General features: G+C 31.0%; 1 protein-coding gene across 1 annotated transcript in view; it reads left to right on the top strand.

The window, feature by feature from the left end:
• LOC118190629 (ras-related protein Rab-19-like) overlaps positions 1-22,740 on the top strand; it is a 34,897-nt gene extending 12,157 nt beyond the window's left edge. Inside the window, exons 2-4 of the mRNA XM_035361377.2 lie at positions 10,480-10,642; positions 20,391-20,510; positions 20,656-22,740. Of these exons, the coding sequence (XP_035217268.1) occupies positions 10,480-10,642; positions 20,391-20,510; positions 20,656-20,795 (423 nt within the window). The 3' untranslated portion in view covers positions 20,796-22,740. The remainder of the gene's footprint in view (positions 1-10,479; positions 10,643-20,390; positions 20,511-20,655) is intronic.
• Positions 22,741-23,490: the final 750 nt, after the last annotated feature.

The raw sequence follows: 23,490 nt of genomic DNA on the forward strand, positions 1-23,490 counted from the left end.
GAAGAAGAGAAAATAGTTTTGGTTTTTATTTGTTACAGGCTTCCTTTATTACGAAATAAAACTACGTTGAATCTACAACCACATCTGAAAGCTTTGTTTTTTTCATTGTGTCATCGTATGTGTCTGCACAGTTATTTTCTAATCTCAAGAAATCTACAGAATTTATTATATTACACATGTGCAAGATAACTACTTTTAATTTTGCTGTGCTCTCTTCTTAGAATCTAAAGTGCAATCTGACAAACTAATCCACATTATGTCATCTTATTAATCCTGCCGTGCAGTAAGCGCTTTTCCAATTGCAGTCCAAAAGTTAAACAAAGAACCCAATTATATAAATACCCCTTGCTGAACTTCACACTCGCTTTGCATGCCTTCTTCTCACTATGCAGAGATATGCTGTTTCATCACTTTGTTTTCTGTGGTGCCCATTGTCTGAAAGAATGCAATGAAAAATCATCACTATGAAAAATTTTAGGGTGCTTTTTGTATCCATAGTGATGTGTGAAAGAGAATATGTGTCCTCAGAATTAGTCATCAAGATACAAAATTGTGTCTTATCTGTAAGTTTTTTCATCCGTGTTGTGTCATGTTATGTATCTACACTATCTTCAAATCCTCAAATCATCGACAAAATTATCGCATATATGTATATATATGTAATGAAAGCAAAATTTGAAGTACTGGAGTGGCAGTAATGATTTTGCATCAAGTAAAAAAGATGAAAAGGACATAGCAAATATTGATGGCGTAGCACATAGAATTTATCACAGAATGTAGTATATCTATATTGAAGAGGAAGAATTCTGATTGCGCAGTATGCTAATTTGTTGAATCCATAGTGATTAGAAAACTCGGCAGCCTAGCAGTATTAAATATTCATTTTTATTTCAAAAATCTTCCTGAAAAGGAAAATTAGCATTGTTTCACAGTTGTTTGATAGGACGAAAGCATAGCGAAATACCATCCAAGCAACACAGATGAAGCTAAAAGTGCACATTTAATTCAATATGGCAGTCTGTTAACAAAAAGGTTTTGGTTTAGTTTAGAAAGGTTTCAGCTCTCTGCGGCATAGATTAATCTAGAATTGGTGCAGCCCAGGAATGTTGTTATTATTTTTAACATGGAGAAACGAAATACCCAAATTAAAAATGAGGAATTAAGAGACTATTACTAAATTAAATTATAAAGTTGATTTAACATATTTTTTTTATCTTACATATTTATATATACGAGGGTTGAAACTTTAATAATGGCAACTATTTATTTATAAGGAATACAAAAGTGATTCATGTCACCATGTTTTACAGTCCTTCAATATAGTCACCAGCATTGTGTACAACCCATTTCCAACGATGTGGAAGTCGCAGAATACCTGTAGCAGCACCTGTTTTGTTGATAGTTTGAATGGACCGGTCTACTGCCGGAAGAATCTCAGCAACAGTTTGGAAGCGAGTGCCATGAAGTGGTTCCTTCATCTTAGGAATTAAGTCATAGTCACAAGGGCTTAGATCTGGGGAGTATGGTGGATGGTAAAGCACTTCCAAGTCGCATCGGTTGAACAAATCAGTCACAGCTTGCGCTGCATGCGGCTTAGCATTGTCATGCAAAATGAGAGGAGCGTTCTTCAGAAAGTGTCGCAGTTTTTTTCTCAAAGCTGGTCGGAGATTGTGCTCAAAAAATGAGCAGTAATACTGCTCAGTGACGGTCTGCTGTGGGGGAACAGTATGTGTTAGGATGACACCATCACAGTCGTACACGAGAATCACCATAACTTTCACATTGCTGGGGTTCTGACGAAATTTCGAACGTCGTGGTGATGATTAGTGTTACAGTTCTGGCTGGTACGATCGGGCCCAAGTCTCATCCAGCATAATGATACGGTGTAAAAAAGCATCTTCTTCGCGCTCATAGTGCTCCAGGTGGGTTCGGTCAGCATCGTATCGTAGCCATTTCTGCATTTCCATCAATTGATGTGGAACCCATCGTAAAGCAATTTTTTTCATGGAAAGGCATTCCTTCAGAATGTGCAGCACAGTCGTATGTGCTAATCCTGTTTGTCCGGCCAGCTGACGAATCGTTTGGCGGCGATCACTGTCCATTAGTGCGGCAAAAGCTTGCACGTCTGCATCGCTGACACTCGGACGACCTGGTCACAGCATGTCTGCCACATTTTGGCGTCCTTCATTGAATGCTTTCACCCATCTTGCTACAGTTCCATAAGGCAATGCATATTCCCCGCAAGCCTCTTGAAGCCCTTAATGACACTGTCGTGCTGTACGACCTCTGGCACATTCAATTTTTATCCAACATCGTTGTTCTTGTTTTGAAAACATCCTGACAACACTTACCGTAATTTCGCGCGTATAGTCCGCGGACTATCTGTGTTTAAAATGCGAATTTTTGAAGCTGCGGACTATCCACCAGTGCGGATAATACGCTGGTTGTTCACGGTTAAAATCGTTGAAATTTAAAAAACACGCTGTCGTGAACTGCCGATGATCAAATATAAAAAAAGCGCGAGATTCCATGAAAACATTCGTATGTATCGTATCGATAGTAAACCATAGAGCATAGTGCAGAACGAATGAGTAGTAGCAAGTAGAGCTCCTAAAATCCAGGCTCGCGCATCAAGCGATGCCGGGATATGAGCCAAAGAAAGTCTTGTGTGAGCACTCACTTAGCGCAACCAGAGTCTTGTATCCCAGTATCCTTCGCACTGCTTTAGCGCAACTGCCGGGAGGGGGAAAAGTAATGCGTCAGCTCGGTTTTTAGGAGCCATAGTAGCAAGTACCTGGAGTAAAAAGAAAAAAGCGTGATTCGGCAACACCGAGTGAGTGGGGTCGAAGGTCACATTTCATTACCACTTATCACGAGTATAGCACGTTGCACAGTATTTTGTTTTCGTTTTTTGTCTTTCATCTTCGATAACGTTGATGAAACATCGCCGAAGTTTTTACTGCTGAGTTAAACTCAAGGTAGTTGAGAAAGCTTAATATGAAATAGAGAAGCGGGCCGTTATTGGTTTAATATTAGTATTCGGTGCACACGGGATTTGGCTACTTTTGGCGACTTTATGATGAGCAATGAAAATGGGACATATACGATGAGTAGTTAACGGGTCATTCAAAGAAAATATATAGTTAAACATAGTATATACTATGTGTGTATACTATATATATAGGCGTTCTTTGGATCATTTTTGGTGTTGGCGATAATTTTCAAAGTCGCACCAAGGCTGTACCGTGTACTAGGATTTTACCCCGTTATTTTGAAGTGGACGAGAAAGCGGTGAGAAATTGGCGCAAACAAAAGGATGTGTTTAAAAGGCATGGGAATATTGCCGTATTAAAAAAACGTAATTTCGGACGTATAGTCCGCAGACTATCCGGTAATGCGGACTATCTGACGATTTTTGAAATTTTTTTAATATAAAATTGTGTCTGCGGACTATACGATGGTGCGGACTATCCGTGCGAAATTACGGTACTTTAGACCGCGAGCTAATACAAGGATCCGTTCTTCGCGTCACTCCGCATGCGCATGACGTAGGCAGGACGAGTCTTTTTTGCTGAGAGGTAAGGTAGGTATGTAGTTCACGTGTGGTATACACAGTATTCTTTGGTTTTGTTGCGTAGCGTTTTTTCAGCTGTGTTGCCACTATTAAAGTTCCAGCCCTCGTATAATGATTTAGACTGTGGAAATGAAGAAACATTTTTTATGAAGAATGAGAGGGCATTAGTTGTTTTGCAGTTAACCAGACGGTGATGAACAATTACTCATTACGATTATGTTGCCTTGTAGATGACTGCACTTTTGAAGAATCGCAAAATTTTATACATGACATACATTTATTTTCTGAGGAATGATCTCATAGAAGTACATATCGGCTTACCTGAGACGACATTATGAATGCAATAAGCACTTTACAGTAACTATACAACATATCACATTTTGAAACAGTTGACAAAGTCAATAGATCCTTCCTTGCTGCAGCCACCAGAAAGTTGGTGTCAACATCAACTATGCTTAGAAGCCTTCATGAAGGAGGTTGGTACATGAGGTGACCAGCCATTTGTGAGCCACTCATGTTAAGTCATAGAAGAGGACATGTGAGGTGGGCATATCAACATGTCCACACATGTCCACTGGAAGGTTGATGAGTGGAGGGCTGTTCTCTTTGTGGATGAGTCCAAGTTTAGCCTCCAAAGTGACAGTAGGTATTATTTAATTTGCAGAGAACCTGAAACCCATTATCATCCATCAAATATCCATGAAAGAGATGCATACGGAGGAGGCAGTGTCAATGTTTGGGGTGGTATCTCTCTGTGAATGCTCAGACCTATAGAGATGACATCCTTGATTGAGAGAATATTGTACTGTGTGTTCCCTTATGTCGGGGCAATGTGTTATGATTTCCTGCTATAGGATGGCAATGCTAGACTGCACAGGACTTGCATCATGGATAATTATCTTCAGCAGCAAACAATTCAGTGCAAAGAGTGGCCAGCTTAGTTACCAGACCTGTATCGTATCGAACATGTTTCTGATGCTTTAGAAAGACATATAGCTGCTGTTAGTCCTCTTCTTCAGACCCTTGCCATGCTTGCAGCTACTATGCAAGAGCAGTAGCTTTCACTTTCTACAGAACTGACATATTATTGACACATTACTGATCACATTATTGACAACATCACACATGGCTGTAAGTGTTGTATTGCTTCTAGGGAAGATCATACTCCATATTGAAGGTAATTTTTCTATATCAAATTGAAACATCCCATTCTTCATCATATATATGTGCTAATTTCTTTCCATGTTATTTTGTACCTTACTATGTCACATGCTATGGATCACTTTCATTAAATTCTACATGTAACTTTTTGAGTAATTGTCATTGTTATGATTTTTCCTTAATTAATGATAACCACTGTATGTATATGATTAAGTTATTTGAATATAAACACTTGAGAGCTATCTGCCTAAGGAGAAAGATTGCTTCATGAAAGAAGTTCTAAGGGAAACATTATATATGAGGAAACCACTAGAACCAACCATGCAACCAGCCCATTTGCTTAAGATCGAATTTAAGTCAAACTTCCAGTATTCAGAGGTCTTTTAAACTTGGCCACTGGTGGGGCTTATATATATAGGATTGTCATAATTGCCAAGCACTAATATCGGACATTTAAGTGCTACATGAAAACAAACTAATAAAACATGAAAAAAGTGGGTATGTAATGGTTATTTTGCCCTGATAAAAAAAATCAGTAAATTAAGCTATCTAATGGAATGAACACACATAATAAAAAGATGCATGGCCCTTTGTATGCCAGTCATATTTTAAAATGGATTTTACTTTCTTAATTATTTCATTTTCTTTATTTACATTATTATAAAATTAGGTGCTAGTGATTTTAAAATTATAATGACAAATCAAAATTGCTTCATTTGTCTTCATTGACAACCTATTTCTTTCATTCAACCACCGAGTTGACATTAGGGAAAATATTCTCTTCATATTTGCATTGTAGGCTGGAAGGTAAATATGTATTTGCATGTCTTTATTAGACATGACTTCTGATCAATATATTTTGTATCTGCAAGTATAGTTTTTATCGTCATTTGCTGGCTGTCTGACACAAGGTTTAGGGAGAAAAGGGTTCAAATAGTAATATGGGATTGAATAGTGAAATACAGTGATAATCCTGTTTGTACAAGATGTATGGCAACCCTGTATAGATTGGTCCATAAAAAAATTGTTGACTGTTTGCTAGTCCATATCTTGTAACAGATCTGCGGCTGAGAGAATATTATGCTATGTGTTCAAAATGACCACCATCAACATATGTATAGTGCCCATGGTGCTGAACTGCGCACCAACTATGGTTGTTAGTATATAGTATTTCTTTAAAATGTCTCTGAAAAATAAACAATGGATTGTAGGCTAAATATTTGTACTGTCCGAAGAGAAATACTTTTATTCAGTTATTAAAAGAAGATGTGAAAAGGATGGTTTTAATATTTCTACACGTAAAATAAGTGACATAATTAATATTATAGGAAAAAATGTCAGAGTTTACATTTGACTAAAAAAAAAGGCAAAAAATGCATACCCAACAAAGGTGTGTACAGCTCTTATTAAATCTAAAGTTGCATCTCATGTTTTGAAGGAAAATCCAGCCACCAAAGAGCTATTGTAAAATCTTTAAATATCACTGTAGGAACTGAACAAAATTATAAAATCTGATTTAAAGCTAATCAAAACAAAACAAAAACAAAAACTTGTTTCTCAGCATAAGACTGTGTGCAGATTGCTGTATGAAAATTATTTGGCATGTGAAAAATGGAAATATATAGTTACAATTGATGAGGCCTTGGATATACTTATCTGACTAAGAGTAGAGAAAGATCGATTTATTGCCAAAAAAGAGGAGAAAAAAACTTGATATGTTAGTTCAAAGAAAACAAGGAAAGTTTTTCTAGAGGTTTCATGGATATTACTGGATTCTCTTATAATGGAAAACATAAAATAAGGAAAGTAGAAAAAAATTTTTAATTGATTCGGATTACTGTCAGAAATATGCTTTAACACCTATTTTTAAAGAAAAAATTCCATCTCTTTAACCAAACAATCTTCATTGTGTTAAGATCCATCGGGATAAGACTTGAAGCCATAGCTCTAAATCTACTGCTCTATTTTTTGAAAAAATGAGAAATGAAACCGGAATTGAAGCTCTTCCCTTTAAATGAATCCCTCCCAAGTGCCCTGATGTATCTCTTACGGATTACTGTTGCATCCCACCCAATTTCCCTGATCAGGGTTGCCACGCTACCTGGAAAACCGGAAAAAGTCAGGGAATTCGGAAATTGACCAAAAAATTCAGGGAAAAGTCAGGGAATTTAAGTGTTTTAGTCAAAATCTGGAAAAGTCAGGGAATTTCATACAACGATCCCGCCAAAAAAAGCGAGTTTTGCGCCGACGTCGGAAGAGGTCACATTTTTGGCGAATTGTGTATCATGTTAGTGTCATTCGGGCAGCTGGCATAGAGCCAATTTTCGCAGCTCCAATTTGATTGTCTTTTTAGAAAGGCAAAGCAAGTTTCCTGCAACTTTTGGTTTCCAGAAACCTCGAGAATCGCATGTGCAGTGCATGAACTAAAGAAAGTACCTGTTCTCGTATAAAACAAAATGGGTTTAATCCTAGTATACGGTACCATGAAGGTTAGAATTAAAAAAATATGTATTGTAAAGAAGGAAAACCTCTCTGCAACAGACAAGGCTCGGTTCCATCATAGCGGGAAACAGCTGTGCATGCGCGATATATCTGTCGGCAAAGCTCGAAAACGGTGTCGAAGTTCGAAGGTCACGTTATCAAGAGTTCATAAAATGAATATCGTTTAAAATGTCTTTAAACTCTAAAGGAAAAGAAAATATTTTTTGGCGCAAGTAAATTAATTCATGGATTAGTTATTTTGACGGGGGGAAAAAAAATCTACAAAAATCCGTTTTTAAAATTATTGCGAAAAATCCAAGAAAAAACGTTCTTTGATAAAACGTTTCTTCTTGGATTTTTCGCAATAATTTAAAAACAGATTTTCGTAGTTTTCTTTTTTGTCAAAGAACGTTTCTTCTTAACACGTGTTTCTCAATTTCCTGTACACATCGCGGAGAGGGAAATTCTGGCCGTTCCATCGTCAAATCCCTTGGCAAATTTTCCCTCCACTTGTTACATAGACGTACTTTGGTCAGAATAATCTCCATGTATGGTACAGTGGGAATTGGCGACATGATGATGAGCAGTAAACGGGTCATTTTGTTCTTGGCGACAATTTTCAAAATCATGCAAAAGCCGTATCGTATACTAAGATTTCAACGCAAAAGCTTTTTTATATATATATATATAAATACCTTGTCATTTTGCAGTAAATTTTAAAAAAAATAGTAATCAATCATCTAGGATAACCATATATAGCGCTAAAATATCGTTGATTATTCTAATTAAATTTTTAAGTAATTATCTTTATTTTTATGTTATTCATATCATTAAATGTTGCTTCTTCCCTCTAAATTTATTTATCATTAGTAAATAATATTTCCAAATTTCAGGAAATTTTCTCTGGCATAATCCTGAAATTAATTCTAGCAGTATGATGACATCACGAAATTTAATGCACATATTTTTTCTTTATGTATGCTGCGAAATAAATATAAAATACCTCAATTTAGTAAAAAAATATCATTAAATAGATTTCTTTCTTTCGTTTAGCTGCAGAATGTCTGCAAAAAAAGCCTTATTTTATTGCAGATTGGGCAGATTCTAATTCAGTGGAGAAAACAACTCCTATTATAATTATATTTGTGTTTTCAAGTGTTAAGGTGCCTTTTAAGAATACACCTCACACAAATTAAATTTACCTAAAATCTAACCTAACTTTTAGCATTGCGTTGTGATTTATAAGAACCGGATTAGCCTCGTGTTGAACTGGGGATGATCATGAGTAATAATTAAATAAAACACACAGTTGTTATCCAATGTATATATCTTAAATTTTATTAAGTTTTTTAAGCGGAAAAGTAAACAAAATTATCAAACAAAGTGTACCAAGAATAATTAAGAATAAATGTCCTCTTGTAATTATTGAATAATTAAGTGAATTTGCTACACAGTACAAGTAATACCATAATTAGTTTACCTCTTAGTACAGCCAACGCACATTACGCGGATAGACTGGAATTTTCTCGAAACATACCTGGAAAAGTCAGGGAATTTCATTCTCCTCTTTGAGTGGCAACCCTGCCTGATGTATCTCCTACGGATTACTGTGCATTTGGACTTTTAAAACAAGCTCTTTATACACAGTATACAAAAATTTTAGATGGACTTTGGAAGGAGGAGTGGAATAAAATCAAGTTGATGTTTTAAGAAAAATACTTTTGTCTTGGAAATCAAGATATAATATGATAAATCAACAAAAGGGCTATCAGATTGAACATATTATAAAATAAAATTCTAAGGTTTGTTTATATATAAATCTTTGCGAAATCATTACAAAAATGTGTGAACATCCTCTGTATATATGTTGTATTTTATTATTTAAAGTTTATGCCATCCAAGTAATTTAAATGGAAGTTAAACCACTTACTTTTTATTAGGTAAGCCTTTGTACTCTTAAGTCTTCAATCCAGTTTGAAGAAATTTTTGTATCTTACTTGAGCTATGTACTCAGAGTTTTTGTAAGTATTCGAAAGATCAATATGATTTTTTTAAATTTTCTGATTATCTGCACCCCCAGAAAAAGTCAACGACTCATTTTTAATTTAGTCAATTAGCAAAAAATGTTTGTTCAGCTATTTGTGTGTATAAATACTGTTCTTTTCATAAAAAGTTTAAAAAAAAATTTATAAGGAATTTTAAGAGAAAACAATCTATATGACCAACATTTACAGTTGGTGGCTCTTGTTCAGTGAGATGATGGTTAAATATAAGGCATGTAAACCACATGTACTTAAACATGTATGCTCTGTGCATGCATGCATACTTAAAAATATTCCAAAAACAGCAGTTTTACCAAATGCTGATAGTAGTGTGCAGTTAATCAGAAAGTATTTAAGGTAAAACAGTCAAAAAGTAAAGGATAATGAAAAAAAAAAAAAAAAATATGGTTGTTGTTAAAAAGTAATTTTTAATATAGTGTACTCATATTACAAATAGTAAATGTCATTTATTTACAATACATATCAGTTAATTGTCTTCTTACATTCATCTCTCTTTCCTTCTTGGAAAATGACAGATTGAGGATTTTGTTGTGTTTTGTATTAAAAGTTTAAACTTACACAGCCTAGTATGTACTCTGTTATAATAAAAATGGACAACCTGTAGTGTACACATAATGTCACAAAACTTGCCATTGAAAGGGTTAAAAATCTATAGGTACTGCTCTTTTATCAGGACCAAATTCAGAAGTGTATGAATGTATGCATGTGTATGTATTGTATGTGCATATATGTATATACATACATTCATGCTTACATAAACACATTTCTGCATATATATATTTCTGGATCCGGTCATGATAATAGAACAGTATCAATCTATCATTATGAAAGATCTCACAAGAAAGTGGTGATAAAAAAGAATGGTAGTAGTAAGAATTATCTTCCATTTAAGCTGTCAATTAAAACTGAACTGAAAGCTTAGGCAAATGGCTTATATATGCTCAGTTTAAGTCAATTTCCTTACCAAGACATCTCTTTCTGGCCAGATAGCTCATCAGTGCTTTGTTATTATTAATAGCTAAGCCATCTTAAGTTTAAAACAGCAACATTCTAGAAATTTGCAATATAATTTTAATGTTGTTACTTTAAATAAGGTGAAAACTTGTGATCTTTTCAGTGTAGATTACTTTTTGTTAAAATTAACTATCTTAGAATCACATTATTTTGTTTATTAAACTAAATTATTTCCTTCTCTTTTAGCTTGTACTTTGGGATACAGTTGGGACTGAACGATTTCGAACTCTTACAAGAAACTATTTCCGGAATGCTGATGCTTGTCTTCTTGTATTCAGTGGTAATGAGCCAGATACTCTCACGAGCTTGACACAGTGGGTGACAGATGCCGATAACTTTGCTGAAAATGGTAGATTTTTCATACTTATATTTTCTTATTTATAAAAGGTTTTACTAAATATAAAAATGTGTTATATTGAAATGCAACAGCATTATTACCTTTATATGCCATTTTATTACCTTTATAAACTAGATTAGAAAGTCACACTTCTTATGGTCAGTTTTTTTCCCCCAAGAGGGGGAGTTCTTTTCCATGAAATGTATATTGTTTATTAAGTCACTTTTGAGATGCTGCCTCTGACTGTTAACCTCTTAACAATTATTTTGTAAAAGATTGTCCAAATTTTCTTTTTTTTTTTTTTTTTTTTTTTTTTTTTTTAATTGCTGAATTTTAAACTTTGTTTTAAGTATAAGTTATTGCAAATAACAATTTGACAAATTTTTCACTTAAGGAGTAATTAAAAAGTGTTGAAAAAAGGTTATATTAGAATCCCAAATGTATTCATTGCTTTTAAAAGGTAATACCACTTAGAAATGTCTTAGAAGCAAGTGCTTTGTTTTAATTAATAATAAAAATAGTAATAATAATAATAATTCTGATAATGTTCTTTCTAAATATTGGTCTATCTGGAGGTACTACTGCATTCAAACCTATTTCCCATCATAATGTAATGCTGGAAAAACTAACATTGCTAGAATCACTTTCTTTATCTGTTGCTGTTTTGCTTACATTGTCAGAGTGAGAAGTGTCGCTTTCTGACCCACTAAATTCTATATTTAACTTCATAATGAAAAAAAAGAAAAAAAAAAGACCAGAATACATATAGCATAGCTTAAGCAAATTGCTAATTAGAACTACTAACATTGACCTTTTTAGAACACTTTCAAATAGTTGTAAAACCAAAAAGTAGACTACTTGTGGCATCTTGTAGGCACATTTGTAACTAATTCAATGTAACAAATTTATTCGAGGTTTAAATTTCTAAACAGGATATTATCAAGATACATGAGTATATCTGAGCCTTTAAGTTTATCTTCTCTACATATAATAAAACAAAGAGTCTGTGTCTGTGTGTGTGTCTTTCGTTCGCACTGCGCTTAAGCTAATAGACCCACAACTACAAAATTTGGTACATAGGTGCATCTAGACAAGAGCCAGTGTACCTCGAAGCGATTTTTTCAAAATTCGAATTCGAATTTTTTTTTATTTTATGCTTTGTGACGAAATCACATCATTTTGAGACATAATGGGCTATAGGAAAGTGAGATTTTACTCTACGCACTCCATTTTCGCATCGTCATGCAACGTAGGCACTTAGCTATTTTACGAACTTAAAATAAATTTTGTGTTTCAATAAATCGATTAAATACGAATTTATTTAACAAAGTGAGCTTAACACCTTTTCAGTGGGATTTTTTCTAAAAAAGTTTTATGTTTAAAAATGTACAGTTTATTTTTCTTTGATTTTTGGACACGTTAAACTTTCATCCTTGCGACTGTTTTTAAAAAAGAATTTTGGAAAAATGATAATATTTTGTATTTAAAAAAAAATTTTTTAATGAAGCTTCCGAGTACACTTCTCACCTTTCACATCTTTAAAAATGTGATTTTGGCAACAATTTTCCTTATTGTTGATAGATTTTGATGAAATCGCATTATTTTGAATAGTTTCATTCTTTTAGAAATATGGGTTTGGCAACAATTTTTCATCGTATTTCTTATGTCACTGTTTTTAAGAGATTGGCATATTTCATTTTATTATTATTTTTTATTGTCTTTTTTTTGGGGGGGGGTAGACGGTTGCACGGATTTTTCCGATTTTTTGTTTGGCGAGTAATACGACTTATGGTAAACCCATTGCTGGATAAGTTATTTATGGTAACTGATACTTTGTTGTCATTTTATTTTAAAAATAATGCGTTTTATTATGCATAAATTCAGTGTTTCAAATATTATTTATGGCTTCTAAATATTAAAAATCAATTTAATTTTGCATTTTTATTTGAAATAAAAATTTTGTTGTTTATAATATTTTATATAATTTTATGTCGTGGATGATGTAATCAATGACATCACCTTACTTAAAAAGTAATTGGTTTTATTAATATCTATAAATTTAATCTAATGTTTTAAACATTATTTATGGCTGTTAAGTATTAAAATACAATTTAATTTTGCATTTATTTTAAAAATGATTTTATGATGAATGATTATTTAAATAATTTTAATTCTATGCGTGATGTAATCAGCTCCCTGATTGGTTACTGAATATTTGTGCATTACCGCCTCATTTTAAAATTTTATCATTCATCTCTTCGAATTACTCAGATTTCAAATGGAATGGATATGTCCGTTTTGAAGATGAATGTTGTTATTGGTAATTACCAAGAATTAGTGGTATCGGAATAAAAAAATTGACCTTTGAGACCTTATTTCGGCCAATCTGGCTTTTCTAATCAAAGATTTATTTATAAATTGTTAATAGCATCAGAGGAAATTTATTTTAAATTTTTGGAGAAAACCTCGCTAATTGCTTCTTCAATAAAGTGCGAGAGATGTGGATCACAGATGAAGATCGTTAGAAGACTTTTTTTTTTTTTTTTTTTTTTTGTGGTACTTATCAATATACGGCAGGTAAATAACTTTAAATAATGTAAGTACATAATTTTTTTTCACTTTGTATACTTCAACTTTCATTAAAAAATTAATACAAGGTTTTCAAAAGTTTCTGAGATATTTATTGTCACATATGTTTTAATGTTAAATAATTAATTCCTATAAAACTTATTTTAAAGTATTTAAGTAATATTTTAATTCTTTTAAACGTTGGTATGATGTTTTTATTTCGATATTCAATTTAAGTAATATTTTAATCCAATTAAATGTTGGCACAATGTTTTTAATATTATTTTTTATTTTGTTATGTGAAAGTAATAATTTAACCTTACTTTAGCATTTTATACTCTTAGTAAATGTATTTATTTACATTTGCCAGCCATCTTAAAAAACAACATTTTCAACAAAAAATTAATCCATTATTTTTAACAATATTTATTTTTTTAAAGTTTTGAATACTTTACTATATGCGTAAAATACGTAAAAACAGCATTTTTCAAGATGGCTTGATGACTGTGAAAATAGCGCCAATGTAAATCGCCAAAAATCCGTGGAACCGTCTACCAAAAAAAAGCACCTAATTTTTTCCTCTTGAAAATATAACATAAAATATCATTAATTATACTTTGCTTTTCAGAATTTTTTGTTTTTTGTATTCTTTTATGTTATTTATTGCTCATTTCACTGTCTGTAAGATACTGAAAAGTTTTGAGTGATTTTTTTTAGGAAACAAAGTTCTTAACCTCCTTTATACCATTTGAGTTCTTAAGATTTTGCAAAGGGAAGTTGGTTAATTTATTTATTAGGATAATTAATATTTGTATTAAGGGATATTGCTTATTTCATTGTAATTTTGTTATACGTAATATCTTTTTTAATGAAGTTTTTCTGCAGAATAAAATTCTATGCAGTTTTTAAATTTAATGTTTGGTGTTCCCTTCAGCCATTTTTCCGGTACATTTAAAAGCCAAACGAAGGCTGGCAGCGAAGCTGCTAGTGTAAAAATAAAAATCCCAAATATTCTTGGGCAAGTTAAGGGGTGTGTCATATTTAAACTTTTGGAGTGAACAGACCCTATTTGTTTTCCGGAAAGAAAGTGGTGTTAACTTTTTAAATTCCTACAATTAGTTCACACTCTTCCTATATCTTGTTCAAATTTTTCAGTCGTTAATAAAATACTTTTTATTCATCCACTTAAGTTCAAATACACTTCTTTAAACTTTTAGTGAATGACACTTTGACGTTAAAAAAAATATTTCAATTTTAATTATTTTTTAACTCTAGTGTTTAAAGTAGGAATTGACTTTAAAAAATATTTTTTTATATTATTTGTTCATCTTTTTTTTAAATTTATATATCTTTTTTTTTAATTTTTATATATATAAATATATATATATATATATATATTAATTTTATTTATTTATTTTTTGTCAAGAAACTATTTCAAATGTTAGCAAGCCATTTCTTTAGGGAGATAAATACATGCACTCCCACATTCCATTGCAACTCGTTTTGATAAAGTTTTAATATATTTTTCTTGAGAAAAGAAATTTAGTGCTAATATAACTTCTAAATGTGAATGTGAGAAAAGTTTGGGTGTCATTAGAAAGTTATGTTTGTTAAAAAAATTAAGAATTTCATTGCTGGTTATATCAATACTCATAAAAACTGTGTGTTCATCTAATCAAGTTGTTTTTTTATTTTTTAACTACAGTGGATTTGGTACTTGGGATTTGTGAAGAGATGAAGAGAGAAGTTCCTTTCAGAAAGCTTTTTTTTCACAATCGTGTGTGAATAATCATTTTATGAAATTAAAATATGACTTAAAACCCGAATGTCTATGCAGTCTTTGCTCATGCTAGGTAGCAAAAGGTATCCAAACACAAAGCTAGTTTGTTGGATGACATATTCCTTTTGTTATTATGATTAATTTACTTATGGTGTTAGGAATTAAATGTCTATTGGATGTTGCTAAGCAAAACTTGCTTATAATGAATCACAATATAATGGTTGATTGGAATAATTACATAAGAGAATTAAATATTATTATTTGATCTTTTCCGAATATCTTTATGTAGTCAATGTATGCAACAAAATTGTGGAAGTCAATGAAAACATATTTAGGAAAACAGGGGGATGTAATGTAAATTGTGCTCTTCCTCCATGGTGACTTTGTAGAAGAATGTTATAAATTTAGAGAATGTTCTTTGTTGCTGTTCCCAGTCTGTCCCTTTCAACTAGAATTGAGCCAAAAAGTCATAAAGAAAGAAACAGGCCAAAATGAGGCTATATGCCATTGCAAATGCATGACGTGGGTTTAAAAGAAAAGTACAGAGTTCACTTTATATGAAGTGGTCAAATGATTATACATAATAGAATGTTTTGCATACAGGTAAACAATTAGCTAACTCTCTATAAATTGTTTATAAAGGTGCAGTTATTTCGTAAGCAAAGAGCAGATGATCTCTAATAATGGCATTGCTAGCTATAGTTAATCTCCAAATGAATTTTTCATAGTAACTTTATGTAGTCAATACCTTATTGAGTTCTCCACCCCCTAGCCAGCCAGGCCATATATATGTCCTAGAATATTTTTATTTTTAATAAATATATTTTTGTAGATTCAATATACAGATACATATATAGTGTTTACTTAAATATATTTATCAATGCATATAATATTTTGACAGGTGCATTTATATGTTTATAAAGATAAAAATAAATCATATCTCCAAATCTAAATCAAAATAGCAAATACCAAAACCTTGAAACTTTTTTATTATAACGAAAACCTTGAAACTTTTTTATTATAATTTTTCTCTAACATTGTATGAAGTCTTCTTAGAAATTATTTGAATTTAATGCTTGTACTTTTACCATCTCATACTTACCTGAGATCATTTTCTCGTACTTACCCCCAAATATGGACCTTATTATGTTTGCCATACATTATCCTTAATAACGATGTTCAAAGGCCAGTCATGTTCTAATGAAAATTCTTATCTTGCTTTACATGGAATATATTTTCTCTGAAGTTAATCAAGGTATTGTGAAAAATGTATATTTTGGGATAGAATCTGCATTAGTTTTTGATAAATTTTCTTAAGCAAGTTTTATGTGATCTTTGGTATTGTGGAAGAAAGGTAAAACTTTTTAGTAGTAAGATGCCATTAGTTTTATTTACAATGAGTTTTTTTTTTTTTTTTTTTTTTGAGTTCTTTACATTTCATGATCTCCTTTGATCTTTACATTACCTTATAAATGAGGAAGAATGTTTAGAATTAATTTTTAAAAGTAGTTGACTTTCTACAGCTTTAACAAATTACTCTCATAAGCTTAATTTAATGTGCAGTGATGATAACAGCAACTTTTTGTTATTCAAGAAGAAGTATCAATTGGCCCTGCAGAGAACAAAGTCCACTGTAGAGCCAGATTCTATATGGAAAAGGTGTCTTCTCAAAGGATGAAGTAGCTAGGAATTTTAATGAAGCCTTCTAGAAGATTTGTCAAGTATACTGTAATTTGGAAGTCTTCAGTTAAATTTCAGGTTATATTCATTATAGTATATTAAAACCTTAAAAGGAATAAAATTAGCCTTTTCAGATGCTAAGATCTTATCTGATGCTTCTCACAAGTTCTCCCTCCAGTCTTTCAATATATTTGCCAGATGCTTGCTGTCTTGTGACATTATCTTTGTCACTGAACATTCTTAACACTTCTTTTCTAGGATTCATATGATAAACTAAATAATAAGTTTTAACTAAGTACATTTTTAGCGTATTATTTTTACATGCTGCTTTCATTGCATTAGTTTACTCTGTGAATATATTCATTGTATTGTGTTTTTGGGGGGTGAGTAGGTAAATATGTGAAACACTATTAGTTTGGCCTAGGTTTTATTCCTGTCAGTTCAACGATCTGGCAGCATGAGGTCTACCTTATATGTAATGCAAGAATGATACAGTTTATAAAAAAAAAAAAAAAAAAAAAGAAGAAGAAGACTTTTACAAAGACATCCTTCTGTAAAGCTAGGTGGCCTATATGTGTTTTGCTGTAATCAAATATTCTGTACAGTGTATGTAATATTATAATGCTGTTACAAGTTTTTATTGTGTTATTTTAGAACCCTAGCATATACACAAATATATCATTTAAATTCAAAATTTGAGTATATTTCATTAAAAAAATTGCTTGCATGTTAAAGTAAAAATTTAAAAAATTTCAAAATTAAATTTTGTAAATAAGTCAGTTAATGTAATCTAAAAAACCTAAATACTATGCAAAAAGTATTCTTCCTACAAAGAATATAAATCTGTAATTTCTACTAAACATGTTAAAAAAGGGGGGGGGAGAAATAAGAGGAAGAAAAACGAAGATATGTACATTTAGTATATTGCATTTTCTCAAGAAGTGTCATATATTATGTATTTATTTCATTATCAATAAGACCAAATCATACATTTAAGAAAACTGTAAATTCTGCTCTATTCTTACAGAACATGAAAAAAATTTTATTGTAATTATGTAACAAGACTGGAAGATACAAAACAGTGGCATTCTGTGTTTTTTACGATAGGGGGCTAGATATAAAGAAAAATTATAAAACTTATATCTTAGACAACCATTCATGGGCATCAGTGGTGATTGTATCGCCATCACCACTGATGCCCCATCATGCAGAAGTTCATTACTAATGTTTATTTATGTTCGCATAAATATTGGTTCAGAAATGGTTATCTTAAGGAGGTGATCATCACAACAGTGTTTATTATGTTTTTAATATGAAGAGTAGTGATATAGTTTGAAAACTAATGAATATAGTAATGTTTAAAATGCTGTGATGAATTTATGTAAATTGGATAAATAGGGAAGTTAAAATGGCCTTATTATAATAAGTATATATTTTTTAATTTGATAGATGTCATAAAAAATAAATAATTAGTTGAAAACCCTTTATCTCAAAAAGAGAACAATGCCAGCAAAACAGATTCTTTTTATTTTGTATAGGATTAATCATTTTGAAATTATATAATATTCCAATTTAATATAACAGATATAATGTTTCTTGCTGTACAAATGAGAATATATGGAGTGCATCGTTTGAAAATATATTATCCTTGATAGGCAAGTGGTCAAGAACATAGAGTTGCGACACTGACAGCTAATGAGCATGTTGTTATAAAACTGCATCAGAGATGGCTTGTGCATGCTCCGTAATGATTTCTTGTGCAAAATGATTAATCATATGCAAAATAAAAAGAATCTGTTTTGCTGGCATTGTTCTCTTTTTGAGATAAAGGGTTTTCAACTAATTATGTATTTTTTATGACATCCATCAAATTAAAAAAAAGATACTTATTATAATTTTTCACACCATATTCCTCTCCAAAGTTTAAGCTTGGAATTACTGAATCCATATATTTTATTTCACCTTATTTCATATACCATAACAATACTTTCATAAAGATGAACTAAAGTATTGCTCAAAAAGTTTAATTAGATTTGCTTTTAAGAATCATGAGAAAAATAAATAGTTTTATGACTTGTTAGGGGTAGAGCTGAAAGCCAACTAGTATTTCCTTACACAGAACTGGCAAAACCCAAGCTCCTCCCATTTTCACAAAAGTCACCTAAACTGAAATGCCACATAGTTTCAAAAAATTGTTTCTTGTAACTGTTTTGAATATTAGGTAAAATTAAGCTTGAAAGTGTTAAATCCATAAAATGTTAGGGGACTAGACTAATCCATTGGCAGCATGTCACTGTTAGAAAACTAATTTTTATTTATTTATCTTAGTTGAACTGTCACTTATTAATCCACTTGCTTTATTTCTATGATGGTACTAAGCATCTTAGGCTACAAATTTGCCTAACTTTTACAATTCCAGTTTGTTTAATTTTAAAAAAGTCACAGTTAAAGTAATAGAAAACTTCAGTAATTAAAGATCTATTTTAGTATGCATTTATTTACTTTTAACATTAAAGATATTTGTGCTTTTTTTTCCCCATGGGGGGAGTTTCTATAGTTCGGACTTGATAAAAATTCAGCCTTTATTTTCCTTTAATTTTAAATAAGCATGCTTTATCCTTTGCTGGTAAAGAAACAGTACACTCATTTTAAAGGCAGTTCAGTGTACCGTCTGTAAAATTGTCCAGTTTTATTCATGTCATAACAATGAATATCTTACTTTTATGCCACTTACTGTGCTTTTTTTGGAAGGGGGGCATATTTCTTCTGAGCCAGGTTTTGCAAGCTTGGTTTAGCTTCTTTCCTGATGAATCTTTATAAGAATTGCTTGCACAATCACATTTTTCATCTAATCAGCATCCCCCCCTGCTGCAATGGATTCTACAACTTGGGATTTATTTGTCCAAAAGTGACTATCTTGTTTTTTCAAGAAAGAAAGATTATTTTTTGATAATCGCCTCATAAAATTAAAATATGATTTAAAGCCTAAATAGCTGTGCAGCCTTTGCTCATACAGAGGGGGAAAATATGTCCGAATACAAATGTGGTTTGTTGGATTTTCTATTCCTTTCATTACTGTCAAACAGTTCATTTATGTAATGGTGTCAGTAGTTCACTTTACGTGAGTTTTCTGAACAAAACTTGTCTCAAATGAATCATAGCTTATTAGTTGATTGCACCTGAATAGTGCTCAAGGCTGTTGCTAGTGGCAGGTATAATCTAGCGCTCCTTGCCATGAGAGTTTTCGTGGGCTTGAACTGACTACGTCAGAGAGTAAAGGCAACAACAACATAAGAGAGGTATGAGCCAGGTTTCTTGTTATTTCAGTCTTATCTTAAAAATCGACAAATGCAATAAAACTCTGGAAATTGAGAAAGCTTATTCACTAAAGTTAATAAATAAATAAATACCGTAGGATGTGTTCTACGTGTGTTATGAAATTAAAGAATATTCCTTATTGCTGTTCCCAATCATTCTTATTTTGTCTAGCATTGAGCCAATAGCTTAGGAAAGAAGCTTAAATGCATCAAAATGGCACTGAAAATGCATGATATATCTTTAATAGTGAAGTAACCTTTCTTATTATTTGTTGTCGGAAGAATTTAGCACTCATGAAAACTACTGAAATAAGTAAACGAGGTATCAGGATTTCTCTCTATATAAAAAATAAGCATTTTTAATATTTTTATTGATCACAACCATTATTGTAACTCATATTAACTTTCATTGCAGCACTTAAAGTATTAGTAGCAAACAAAAGTGATTTGACTTGTCGTACTTCTCAAGAGAAAGTTAAAGCTTTTGCCCAGCATCATGACTGTGATATAGTTTTTAATGTGTCAGCCAAGACAGGTAAATATATACAAAACTGAATTTGTATTGTAATTGAGATTTGTCTTTCAAGTTCTGCTCCATAATCTTTGGAAATATGATATATATTTTGCAACTTTTATGTATACTGAAATGTAATATCATAATTGTAAACATTTATTTTTAGGTGAAGGACTAGATGATATGTTCAAAACTGTGGCACAAAAGTTGATCTCGCGAAATAGTCGAGTACGGAACAATCAATCTTTGTTTGAACAAGATGTTCATCTTTTAGAATCTCAGGAAACCAAACTCAGTTGCTGCTGATGGTAATAATTATAGTAAGTCCTGTAGTTAAAAAATGGATATATTCTTCACAAAAATTTAGATGTTTCATTGATTTTTGAGTAAAATTTTCCTCAAGTATGTTTAGCTCAATTTTCAGAAATTGTATTTTAAAAGACAGCTAATGTTGGAAACAAATTTATAATTGCATTATGTAAAGTGCACACTATTATTTGACTTCAGTAAATAAATTTTTCTTTTCTTCGTAACTAGAAAATGCAGTACTTTTCTTCCATATATATATAAATATGTGTGAAATCCTTTACTTTATAAATTGGTACATAATTTTCAAATTTTCTTAAATTAATAATTATATATAATCTTTTAAAATTTGTTTTGTAAACCTCTATCTCATTCTGATTTTAAATGATGCTTAGTGGACATTTTTATTGTTACAAGTGAAATAATATGAAAACATACTACAAGCAATAGTAATGTTTTCTTCCATAAAAGAGAACTTGAAAAATGTTTAAAATAAAATACAGATATAACTTATGTGCTTAGAACGTAAGAAATGATTACTACCACAAAATATTCATTAAAATAAAAACAAAAAGAAGCAGAAACTTGTGCAAATATAAAGAATTCTGTTTATGCGTATTAATTATTTTAATTAATTAAAAATTAAAAATCTGCAGGTCAATGAATTTTTTATATTATTATTATTATTATAAAGCAATAAACTTCAATGAAAAGCTTCAGTATTGGCATGAAGTCAACTTGTAATATTATTTGAATTAATGAAAAATCTTTATAGTTTTATGAATTTTTTTATACAATTATTATCATTATTATAAAGCAATAGAGTTCCATAAGAACATTAATAATTTATTCTTAGACTTCAAAAACTTATAAGTAGTGTCAAAATTCTTTCAGCATTCCAAATGTAACAAAATTATAAATTACAAATTAATGTCATTGGGGGAAAATCAATCTCAAATTAACCTGATTTATTTATTAATTGGCCCCTCAATGAAAATTAAGTGGTGTCAGTAATCACAAAATATTTTAGTAAATTTTTGTTGTGGAGTCAGACTTTTTATTTTAATTTTTATAACCTTTTCTTAAGTATAAATACTGAGGAAATGTACAAAATGTCAGGTTTTGCATTTTGTGTTAAAAAAAAAAAAAAATCTTTGTGTCATTTAAAATATTTCTGTAATTGGAAGTATATATCTATGACCAATGGTTGCAAAAACAAAGGCTGGGTTTTTGCAGACATGCATATATGCATAAAAGTGCATTAAATTAAACCTAGACGTTCCAGCAAATAAGAATGGTTATTAAAAGCGTTATTCTAATTTTTTAATTAAAGTGAATGATGAAAGAAGAGAACATGTGATTAAATATGCTTTTGCGAAAATTCAAGCAACGTTTGTGCTTTTTCTGATAAGCTTCTCTTCATAACTTTTAATGAATGTTGTCAGTAGGTATAACTTTTGTATTTCCTATCCTCACATGTCACTAACTATTAAGAAAAATCATTATTTGTGGTTAATGATTTAAGGTTCATGATGCAATATCAATAATATAATTTCAAAATAGTCTAACATTTATATGTTTGAATGTAAACCAAACATACGGTCTATATTTTAAACTATATGTATAAAAAATTGTTTCTATAGCTTTATTTAATTTGTATAAAAGTGTTCATGTTATGCTATTGTTTCTGTCAAATGTAAATATGAATGTTTGTAACTTTACATTGTGTAATATACTTTCTGTTGTATGAGAATTGCTACAGTGTTAACTTTTATGTGCCTGTATTACATTTATATTGTATTTATCTTCCTTTATTAATATTTCTATTGAGCTTTTCATATGAAGCACACATATATGTATATAGTTTCATTGTTATCATTACATTGTAAACATTATGTGATCTAAATGGCAAATATTTTTATGAAATAAATATTTCAATTACTCACCATACTTTATTTTCATAACATTCAATGAAAAAAAAAAAGCTGTTTGTTTAACATATACATTAACATAAGACAAACCACTCTCAATATTAGTGCCATCGAGTCTTGATGAAAATTAACCTCCACAGTTTCTTCAAAGCATGGAGCATATGTTCTAAACACTTCCCATTTTCACTAATCTCTTTTACCACTTTAAGCTCTTGCACTGGATAAAGCACATATACCTGGGTTGCTTTAATGATTTTGTTCATTGCTGGGGCAGTTTCATTTAAATGCATGCAAAATTTTAGAGCTTGGTTTATTTATATTCACACTGGTTTACAGAAACATGTCTAACCTCTACTACTAGAATGAAGTATCAATGCAGTAAAACTAAGATTCAAACAAAAGCAGCATTGCTTTTTAAATTATTTGGCTTCAGAGCTATGATGTCAATCTCAGTTTTTTTTATTTCCTTTTACACAGCAAAGAATTTTTATTTATTTACAAAAGAATTGCAATTTACAAATAATTAGTAAATTTGTTATTCTATTTTCTTCCCCCCCCCAACTTTTCTCAGAAACCTTATTTTACGCACAAGAGACAATTATAAAAGAACTATACTGAATTAAACATCTCAACTAGGTCTGAAAATTTTTTATATTTGTGTAAACTAAAATCGCATTACAATTCTAATTAGTTTACAATTGGAAATAAGAATCATTTATTTAATGCGATATGCAGTTACTCTGAATTATCTTCTGTTTAAAAAA

Source organism: Stegodyphus dumicola, chromosome 4 (genome assembly GCF_044657685.1).
Source record: "Stegodyphus dumicola isolate Sdum_Otavi_A_Nest chromosome 4, ASM4465768v1".
In the NCBI taxonomy this organism is placed as follows: domain Eukaryota; kingdom Metazoa; phylum Arthropoda; class Arachnida; order Araneae; family Eresidae; genus Stegodyphus; species Stegodyphus dumicola.